Here is a 10709-nt window from a genome sequence, read left to right as displayed (position 1 = left end):
TTCCCGTTGCTAGGGGCAGTTCCCCAGGCCCAGCGGGCATGGAGTCCTTCCGCCTCCAACGACAACAACACCACCACCATCATCATCATCAATATTGTTGTTGTTGTTGCTGCCGCCGTGTTGTCGATTAGCACAGCGCTCGAGACCCATCGCGTTGTCATTCGGACCCCCTGCGTGGCTTTACAGGGGCGAGCGTTGAGGCCTGTAGTGTTGCTGAGTTAGTGGTGGTGGTTGTTGTTGTTGGTGGTGGGTGGGTGGCGATGGCGTTGGGCACGGTGAGCCGTGGAGGCGCGATCGCCGCGGGGCTGTGTGGCGCCGTCTTCCTCGCCTACTGCTTCTACTTCGATCACAAGCGACGGAGCGCGCCCGACTTCAAGAGCAAGCTGCGCCTGCGTGAGCCGTGCTAGGCCCTGCGTAGTGTTAACTAGAACCGTGCTAGAGCCGTGCTAGGCCCTGTGTGTTGTTAACTAGAGCCGTGCTAGAGCCGTGCTAGGCCCTGTCTGGTGTTAACTAGACCCGTGCTAGGCCCTCTGTGGTGTTAACTATAACCGTGCTAGAGCCGTGCTAGGCCCTCTGTGGTGTTAACTAGAGCCGTGCTAGGCCCTCTGTGTTGTTAACTAGAACCGTGCTAGGCTCTCTGTGGTGTTAACTAGAACCGTGCTAGAGCCGTGCTAGAGCCGTGCTGGGCCCTGTGTGTTGTTAACTAGAGCCGTGCTAGAGCCGTGCTGGACCCTCTGTGTTGTTAACTAGAACCGTGCTAGAGCCGTGCTAGGCCCTGTGTGGTGTTAACTAGAGCCGTGCTAGGCCCTGTGTGGTGTTAACTATAACCGTGCTAGGCCCTGTGTGGTGTTAACTATAACCGTGCTAGGCCCTGTGTGGTGTTAACTAGACCCGTGCTAGGCCCTCTGTGGTGTTAACTAGAACCGTGCTAGAGCCGTGCTAGGCCCTCTGTGGTGTTGACTAGACCCGTGCTAGGCCCTCTGTGGTGTTAACTAGAACCGTCCTAGAGCCGTGCTAGGCCCTGTGTGTTGTTAACTAGAGCCGTGCTGGAGCCGTGCTAGGCCCTGTGTGGTGTTAACTAGAGCCGTGCTAGAGCCGTGCTAGTTCCTCTGTGTTGTTAACTAGAACCGTGCTATAGCCGTGCTAGGCCCTCTGTGGTGTTAACTAGAACCGTGCTAGAGTCGTGCTAGGCCCTGTGCGTCAGTAACTATAACCGTGCTAGGCCCTCTGTGTTGTTAACTAGAGCCGTGCTAGAGCCGTGCTGGACCCTGTGTGTTGTTAACTAGAGCCGTGCTAGAGCCGTGCTAGGGCCGTGCTAGGCCCTCTGTGTTGTTAACTATAACCGTGCAAGTGTGTTGTTAACGATAGTTGTGCTTGGACATGTGTGTTATTCACTATAGCCGTGCAAGTCCACTTCTTATGATGGCGGTGTTAGACCCTGAGTGTTGTTTACCAGATGGTTTCTAGACCCTTATTTAGCCTCACTTCCTAGTGCAGTGTTGGACAGTACTGTACGAGGCTCAACTTTGTTAGGCCATTTGCGATTATCATGAACTGGAATTGCAGTGTCCAGCCTTGTCTATCCCTTTACATTTCTACGTCAGGGTTTCTAAACATACCCTTGCCGGCCTGTGCGAAACATTAATATTTGTAAACAAATCATTCAAACAATAATTTAGCTTCCGAGGCCAGATTGCTCGCCACTTTGTGCGTGACTGTATGTACTGTATGTTGAACTTCTTTCGCACCGTACGTAGCCAACCGTGCCAATCAGAGGTGCCGGGGTTTGCCATTGGACGTCGGCTGTTTCTGTGACTGGTGGATAAATGTGGTTGTGGTTGTTGTTGTTTACAGGGAGGAAACGCGTGCGGCAAAGCCAGGAGCTATCCAACGTGCCCAAGGTTCGGTAAAACAAAACAACAACAACAGCAGCGGCCATTCGCCACCAAGTGGCGGTGGTGTCACCAGGCTCGGTGCACTTTTTGAGACCACGCGAAGTGTCGAAGGCGCTCTGCTGGCAAGGAGGTCACGGGGAAGACCCAGGGAAGATACTCTTAGGCTTTTTGGGTAAAGTCACGTAGGTATAAAATATAATTGAAGTAATAATAGAAGTAAAATAATAAATCACGACGTTTCGGAGGCAACACAAGTCTCCGTCATCAGGTGGGACCGTCACAGCTAAAATTACTGCATCAAGTGAGGAAAAATTCCAAGAGACCAGCCCTTAAATACAAGTTAAGGGGGGGAGGGGCTTATCTGAATGTGGTAACCAGGGAATGGAACGTGGGGGTGGTGGGCGGGGCTACAAGAGAAATTGGTCAACGTCGTCCTGTGCAAGAGAACAATAGGTGTACCTCGACCTAAACCGGTGTTGGTTGAGAATCCAAATACAAAAAAGGCAGTACTGTTAAACGCTGGGGATGTCAACACTCGGTAAAGTAGAAAAGTACCTGTCAAATAAGATGGTACAAATATGTGTAGTTAAATCTTTTTTACCAGGGAAGACCCAGGTGTTATGGGTTTACTGCCAGAGGCGACTGAGAGATGCCACCACATGTGCTCCCTGCTGTGACACGTAGTTTAGGAGGCTCATAGTGGCCGGGTCAGAGACGCAGAGACGCTGCAGCAGCGCTGAAGTTTCGAGGCTTTGAATCCGGGTTTCAGCAGGACAATTGCTGATTCACCCGGTTTCTCGTGCGTGGTGAGCTCATGGTCTCAGCTTGGTCACCAGTGACCGCAACAAACAAACACAAAAAAACTCACGAGTTCCGTTTTTCAATGTCGCTAAATTCCAGCGTCTGGAAAGTTAAACGTTTTATTTTGAATTGCCGTGCAACGAACGCTCTCTAAAGGGCACACAGAACGCTTAGCATCCCCCGTGTGGATAGAGACCAATTGAAGTAACTTCAGATGTAGCTCGTTATCATCTTCCGGTGGCCTTTCTCTTGACGCAAGGGGGTGGTTGCCCTGCTAGCTGCAAACGAGCTGAATATAAACGCAGGACAACACGTGGGGAGATACGTGGACGTCCACTGTTGGAGCTAGGCAGGTTGTTGTTACCGTGAGAACTTGAGAGACGGCCTTGGTCCAGCAGTGTATATCTATATTTGGAGTTTGCATGTTCTCCCCGTGGTCGTGTACATTTTTATCAGGGTCCTCTGGTTTATCCCTCCACGTTTAGAAACAACTTTCATTTAGAGTATTTGACTGCTATAAATTTCCACGTGATAAGCCACTTGGTTGAGCCATCATTTGCGCTAACCAGCTTGCTTCTGAAATAGAGCTGTAAAGCTCGGTTGGCCTCACTTGGTAAAATACAAAAAACGTAGTTTTTAGTTCCTCTGTATCTGTGTGTGTGTGTGTTCACGCACTGTGCAGCTGCCTGACATGAAGGACCCTGAAGCCGTCCAGAAGTTCTTCTTGGAAGAGGTGCAGCTCGGAGAGGAGTTGCTCACACAAGGTCCGTAACTCGCTCACGATCCACTCGTGAAAAATAACCTTGCACCCTTTTCCTTCTTGGTTCTTTCGGTAAAGTCACGTAGAAGGGAAATAATAAAATAATAAAAATGAAACATAATATACAATTCTCACGACGTTTCGGCCACTGTTCATTAAGACGCTGTCTTTCCGACAACCCTGTTCTTCACCTGAGGACGGCTGCTTGCGTTGTGGCCGAAACGTCGTGGGAATTGTATTTTATTATGGTTTCTTTTTATTATTTTATTATTTCCCTTCTACGTGACTTTACCGAAAGAACCAAGAAGATGAATCCCTGCAGTCACGAAAGCTTTAAATCGAAACCTTACACCCGTGGCCAAACGGCGGGAAGGGGAGTGGAGTCAAGTACATAATGGCAGAAGAGAAAGGGAAGAAGGGAGGCTGGCACGGAAGTCCGCAAGAAGGACAACAAGGAGAGCACGGCTCAAGATGAGCAGCAGGAAGAGAGAAGTAGCACAGGGGCAGGAAGGGGGGAGAAGGAATGACCGGACCAAGACGTCGGGGATGATGAGAGGGTGGCGATAATGATTATGATGACGACAAGAGGGGAGGAGGGAAGAAGTGAGCAGCAGAAGAATGAGAAGGGGAGGTGCACGGAGCGGCGTGTGTTTTCGCAGTGGGCGGGGAGAAGTGAGGCATTGCAGTGGTTGGTGGTGGCCACGCCTCACAGGTCACGTGATATACGGGAGGCTTGAGCTGATTTAGACACAGAGATGTGGGTGAAGGTGCTGCCCTGCAATTGCTTGCTCACGACACCGCCGGAGGGAGTGCCTCCACTAGAGGGAGCCCCTGCAGAGCGTAGAGTGCAGTGCGCTTTACGCCTTACCACTTGTGCACTCATTCAATCATCGTACATTATACAAGCAGAATAAAGCACAACGGATGATGCGATGTGTAACGTGCGCAGTGTTTCACGGACACAATTGACCGTAGATCTGAGGCGTCTCTTGAGAGCCGGGCGAAAGAGGTGGCGCCGTTACGGAAGAGGTGCACGTGTCTGTGGGTGGCCCGTGTAGTGTCGTTGTGTGTACGTGTGTTGTGTTCATACGCATGTTTGCACTTGTGTCCGTGAGTACGTGTGTCTATGTGTGTCTACGTGTGTGAGCTGTGCGCACATGTGCCTTTCGATGTCTTGTGTCTGCACACGTGTTTACGTGTGTGTGTGTACGTGTCTGGTACCCGTGACCTCCTGCCAGCGGGTGTTCGACACTTCACGTGGCCTCAAGGTGCACATGGCCTGGCACAAGCGTCGTGGTGACGTCACCGCCACTTAGTGGCGATTGGCGGTTGTTGTTGTTGGTACCTGCACGTGGGGAGCGGTGGTGTAGCGGTTAGCGCCACGCTGCGCTACGAACCCGGCGGCCCGGGTTCGATTCCCGCTCACGGCCAACACCGGTGACGATTATCTGAACCGGTCCTGGGCCTCCCCTAGGTCAACTCAGCCTCAAATGAGTACCTGGCGCGGTGCGTACACATCGCCACTAGGGAGACAAAGGTGGCCGGGCGTGGTGCTTGCCACCAAACACTCTAATTTGCCATCCAGCCCTTCAGAGGTGCTCGCTAACAACACTTGCCCCAACAGTCTGTTAAGGCTATTCGGTGGGTTTTTGTTTTTGTGCCTGCGCATGCATGAGTGCGAGCGAGCGAGCCTGCGTTGCTGCGCGTGTTGCCTTGTGCCTCCCCAGGTGAGTTGGAGCAAGCGGTGCAGCACCTGACGAACGCCGTGGCCGTCTGCAATAAGCCGCTGCAGCTGATGCAGGTGCTGCAGCAGACGCTGTCGCCCCCCGTCTTCCAAATGCTGCTGCAGAACCTGCCCATGACCGGCTCGGTATCACCCGCACGCAACACGTGGGCGCACGCACAAAGACAAAGATCCCCACCGTGTAGCCTTGAACAGACTGCTGGGGCAAGTGCTGTTATTGAGTAGCACCTATGGAGGCCGATACGGCACACGAAGGGGGTTGGTGTGGCCAGCGCTACTCCTGGCCGCCTTTGTCTTCCCAGTGTTGATGTTTAACGCAGAGCATCGACTCGTGACGTAATGAACTCTGAATTACAAAGTTATGGGAAACTGCTCTCCAGATCGTCACGCCGTGTGAAATTTAAACTCGTGTCGTATCGTTCTCGCGAAAACTGATATCTTGGCAAACCGCGCCTCTGTATGCAAGTTCGTACGTTGGACTTTGCCAACCGCGCTGATCTTAGGTGCCTCTGTGCTCCGATTCCAGCAGCCGACTCTGAGGATGACGTCGTCCCAGAACCTGGCGGCGGAGGACGACGTGGAGTGACGAGGGGCGGCACCCGCCACCGACCGTCGTCCATCGACCGCTGGGCCTTCAGCATCTTTGTGCTCCCCCCCGACCCCCCCCCCCCTCTTCCCCCGCTGCCCCCTTCCCCCCGCCGTAGCCTTCGCAGCTTCTGGGAGACGGACGCCGATGGGAAGCCGAATATTTTTCGGGGTCGCCGATTAGCCTCGCGGGTAGGCTGCATGAATAATCGGCAAAGCCATTGTGGGGGTAAACTGGATGTGGTGTCCCGTGACGTGTCGTCCACCTGGCTGAAATGAAGCCCTTTCGCCGCAACAGAAGCGCCGATGCCTCGCTGGCGGTGCCACCTTTTGTTGTTCTTCGGTGTTCCCGAGTCTAATTGTCGTTGGGACGAGGTGGGAAGAGGTGGCCCCTGATGGCTTTTGAATGAGAGTATTGAGCTGGGATGGCTGACATCCTGGGTTCGAATCCAGGTTTCAGTCGCCGACTATGAACCAGACGGTGGTGACACCAGACGTTGGTGAGACCAGACGGTGGTGAGACCAGTGAGTTGGTGGTCTCAGCCCGGTCAACAATGTCCGCGCAAAAGAACCCGTCACGTTAAATTTGCTTCTGCAAAGTCACGTAGGTAAAAATAATAATTAAAATTTATAATTAAAATAATAGAAGTAAAATAATAAATCTATATTTTTTTCTATTTTATTTTATTATTATTTTTTTACCTAAGTGACTTTACCGAAAAAACCTAAGAGTATGAATCCTTGCTGTTACGAAAGCTTCAAATCTAGAATTTGCTTCTGCACTTTGGGATACATTCCATTGCTGAGAATGAAACGCATCGGTTTGACTGCCGCGTGACAAACATTACTCTCGGTAGCAAAGCAGGTGGGTTGGAAAGTGCCGCCCTCTGCTTTGTAGATCAGAGGTCATTTGCAGGCATCTCAGAGGTAGCTCTGTGGCATCTGCTTCCGTGGGCCATTCTCTAACGCAGAAAGCTGCACTGCTCCGCGGGATCCGATCGGATCCTTCGTAATGTAACATCACGCTGATAGCGCAACCGGGATACAGATTTGGGAGAGCTTTAGTTTGAAACATCGGCGGAAACGATCGACCAAACATACTTAGACGCTGTCGATAAAATTTCCTGCTTTGAATTACAACTTAAGGAGAAATTCAGCTTCAGCTGTCGTGCGCAACTTGTCACAGGTTCGCATCATTAATGGCAGTGGTTGAGGGTTATGGAACGGTGGTGCCGTGGTCCGCGCACCTCGCTGTAAACCAGCCGGCCCGAGTTAAAATTCCCGGCCACGGATATTGTCAGTGGCGAGGCATGACGGAACCTACCCCCCCCCGTCCCTGCCACCCCCCCTGCCCTCCCACTCACTCGCCACTGACGGTAAGCCGTAGCCAGTAATCAAACTCAGGTCGCAGGTTTTTGTAAGTGTGGTGCGTGAACCGCTGCATCGCCACTCCCCACGAGATGAGCAGTATTATTATAACGTAAATATGAGAAATGCAGTCTTAGTTTATGGTGTATATTTTAACATTTTCGTGAATTAGTTTGACTTATAAGTCCTTTATTGAACCAAAGGAGCCTCGACTTCCAATATAAATATATATATTTATTTTAGAAGGTTCATACCGAACTTGTTTGACCAATGTTTTTGTCGTTCATTTGTGTAATGAGAAGTGGCCTTGAAATTCCTGATAACCCACGTTTGCCAATTTTGCTTAATTCTAAAACGACACCACAAATGTATCAGGATTACACAGCAGCAGCAGGACTGATCATCGCTTCCCCCTACTGCAGATTTAATTCCCCGCTTGCGGACCAGGTGTGTGAGTCACGCTGTGCCGCACAGGGACAGCTGCTACTGGGGGTGCCCTTTCACACGTGCTGAGATGGCGATGTGTGGTGCTCGGAGACGCCCAGGCATATAGGAGAGCAGCTCTAACAAAAATGAAATAATCATTGGTAACATCGCATCTTCAAGCGATTCTATGCGAACATCATCTTCCGTTATAGTCTCTTCTGCAACGTGTCTTTTATAGTTTCGGACAATTTGTTCTGATTTCTAACATCTCCCTCCCCTCCCCACTTACAATGCACTGTGCATTACATAGCTGTCAACCCACACGGCTTACCTGTATTCTTGTACAGGGAAATTGAGTTTTCAGGTCCATACGGCTTACAGCCGTTTCAATAAGGACAACAAAAAATGTGTCTGTGTTTCTCCCTTGTGATTGGACTTTGTAGGATGAACGTTGAGATTTATAAAGGCACGATATGACCAATAAGGTCTGAATTGGCCTGTAATAAGATAGGCACTGATAAGGGGTTGACAGGGATGACATCATGCTAAGTTAATGTCCTCGTTAAGGCGTTCCCATCGATTAGAACTCCCCTCCGAACCCACGTTTGATTGTTCACTTTGCATCGTAATCCCCACAGAACTTGACCGCTATTTTCATCCACTTCAATCTGCCCACCCTCATAAAATACCTTGATACTTTTTGGACCGTGCGATGTTGTGGGTTATCAGGTTTATTTCAAGACTGCGATGCAGACTGCCAGCGTGCACCTGTCCACATCGGTGATGACATTGCCGATCATGCGACGTGTGTGTGGTATAGGAGGTAAAGCGATTGTTTCGTTTTTGTTTTTTCATTCCTCAAAAGCTGAGTATTTACGCAGCAGATCTCTTCAACGGCGGTCACTTAACTGAAACCCCCCAGCATGCTTTGCATGCCAAGATGACATTGTCATTCCCCGTGCGCATTCTGCACGGACTTCTGTTAAGGTGGTGAGTGTTTGCGTGCCTGTGCATTGTCTGTGTTGTGTGCTATCTGTGCGCGTGTCTCCGCTCGCCACTAGAGGCCGCTACACACCGCACTGTTTAAACGTCGTTTTAAAAAAACAATTCCTAAGTCTAATCACGATCCTGAGTTGTGACATTTGAATCGTGATTTTGGCGGCGAGTAATTGGATGGCAGCGTGGTAGCGCGGTGGTGTAACTCTCGTGCCTCGCAGCACGAAGGACCTGGGTTCGCTCCCGACTCGGGTGCCTTTCTGTGCGGCGGAGTTTGTATACAGGAATCCCTCGCCAACCTCCGATTTGCCAACCGCGGTTCCATGGAAACACGGGTTTATTATTTTGTATTCCAGTGTTCCCACCGCGGGCCTGGAAATCTGCGTGTCCACGGGTAAACGCGCGTTGTTGAGGAAGACACATGGCGTGTGTGTGATAATATAACGCATCGTTCTATTGCAGCATCACGTTGCAGTGCGGGACGCTGTGTAGCCGATCAGCTGCTGTCCGTCTGTTGTGTCGTCCTGCGTTGTAATTCTCGCGGCGCGTAGGCCGTGTCGCATCGAACCACATTCACGTTGATGTAGCAGCACTGTGATCGTGGACCCGAAGCGAGTGGTGAAGGTGGGCGTGTTGCGTCTGTGGCCCGGAGGAAGAGGGGAGGGAGGTCATAGCCGTGGTTCTTTCGGTAAAGTCACGTAGATAAAAAGAATAATATTTTTTTTTTAATAAAAGCAAAAAACACACAATAAAAATCGTCAAATAAATTTTAATAATAAAGGAGGGGAGGGAGCCTGAGCCCCTCCTCCTAACCACCCCTTCCCCCCATCACCTCATTGTCATTAATATTAAACGTATTTAAAGTTGTAATGTTTATGTTTTATAATGTTTACGTTATTTATTAAGCGTTTAGTTCAAGGGGCAAGTTACGCCATGACGATTCTGACCGTGGCCATGGTCCCTCTCACCCCATTATGGTATTTCCCGTGCGTCTTTCGTCTTATCAACCGCGGTTTTGCCTACCACGGGGGTCTTCAGGAACATAACCCCCGCGGTGAGCGAGGGACTGCTGCGTTCTTCTGTCTGCGTGGCTTTCCTCCCGTAGCTCAAAAATAAAAACCACAAACTGTAGCTGGTATTGGCCAAAAACATCCCAATCTTTTTTTCTCTTCTTGGTTCTTTCGGTAAAGTCACGTAGAAGGGTGACCTGAGGACGGCTGCTTGCGTTGTGGCCGAAACGTCGTGAGAATTGTTTTATGTTTTATTTTTATTATTGTATTACTTCCCTTCTACGTGACTTTACCGAAAGAACCAAGAAGATGATTCCCTGCAGTCACGAAAGCTTTCAATCGAAATCCCAATCTTTCACCGTAAAGGCCATTTCTACATAGGACTTTTGATCCGAATCATAGATTATAGGTTCCCATGTCAATTCTCTTTGTTTTTTTTTTATAATATCACGTAATGTGATTTATTTTACAGGCCGTAAACATTTCTCACGGAATATATATTTTTTGCCAAGGGCGCTGGGTAGACGATTCGCCACACCCCGAGATGCATTCTGGATGTTGTGTGCCGGGTTGGGGAGATATTTGTCCGTGTCGCTGCTTCACAGGAGTCGGTGGCACGCGACCAATGGCCACAGCCGTAGCGAGATGCATACTGGATGTTGTGTGCCGGGGACGGGAATATATATTCCTGGTTACTTACCCGGGCAGAAACGGCTGAAATAAAACCCTGGTTATTCGATTATTTGTGATGCTAGCATGACTGTGAATACGAGTGGCCACGTGTCTGTGTATGTGTGTTTGCTATGTCTGCCTTTGGTTGAACAATGTATTCAATAAAACACGTGAACGTGCATTTGTGTGTGGGCAGTTTTCCCATGATGGCAGTACACCAATGGAATCTTGAATCTAGCGGTCTCGGAGATTTGAGTGTCACCCCCGTCGTATTATGTGATGGGTTTCTTCTTCGGGGTCTCCAGTTTCCTCCCACATGAAGCCAAACTCTCATTACTCATGGAATTCATGGCCAAACATCCCCCAATGTATCGTAACCCTCTTGTAGTAGAGCCCTGAGACTCGGTAACGCGTTTCTGGATAAAATGAATGGAAAAGTTATTCGAATAGTA

General features: G+C 50.0%; 1 protein-coding gene across 2 annotated transcripts; it reads left to right on the top strand.

The window, feature by feature from the left end:
* LOC144727405 (mitochondrial import receptor subunit TOM20 homolog) lies at positions 1–10436 on the top strand. Of its 2 annotated transcripts, none has more exons than XM_078606202.1 (5): positions 1–393; positions 1855–1901; positions 3379–3460; positions 5184–5326; positions 5730–10436. In XM_078606202.1, the coding sequence occupies exons 1-5, from the start codon at positions 261–263 to the stop codon at positions 5784–5786; spliced, it is 462 nt and encodes a 153-aa protein (XP_078462328.1). In that variant the 5' UTR covers positions 1–260; the 3' UTR covers positions 5787–10436. The 2 variants fall into 2 exon arrangements, with proteins under 2 accessions (XP_078462328.1, XP_078462327.1); XM_078606201.1 differs by having other exon boundaries at positions 5727–10436.
* Positions 10437–10709: the final 273 nt, after the last annotated feature.

The sequence above is a fragment of the Lampetra planeri genome, chromosome 25, assembly GCF_965212315.1.
Source record: "Lampetra planeri chromosome 25, kcLamPlan1.2.h2, whole genome shotgun sequence".
Classification (NCBI taxonomy): Eukaryota; Metazoa; Chordata; class Hyperoartia; order Petromyzontiformes; family Petromyzontidae; genus Lampetra; species Lampetra planeri.
This window is presented reverse-complemented; position numbering and strand designations above follow the sequence as displayed.

What these genes read in the sequence shown, in the direction of transcription:
- LOC144727405 (XM_078606201.1), top strand. Translation starts at nt 261, where the DNA reads ATGGCGTTGGGCACGGTGAGCCGTGGAGGCGCGATCGCCGCGGGGCTG. An exon ending in CAAGAGCAAGCTGCGCCTGC is followed by an intron (nt 394 to 1,854) that starts GTGAGCCGTGCT and finishes TGTTGTTTACAG; the next exon opens with GGAGGAAACGCGTGCGGCAA. An exon ending in ACCTGCCCATGACCGGCTCG is followed by an intron (nt 5,327 to 5,726) that starts GTATCACCCGCA and finishes CTCCGATTCCAG; the next exon opens with CAGCCGACTCTGAGGATGAC.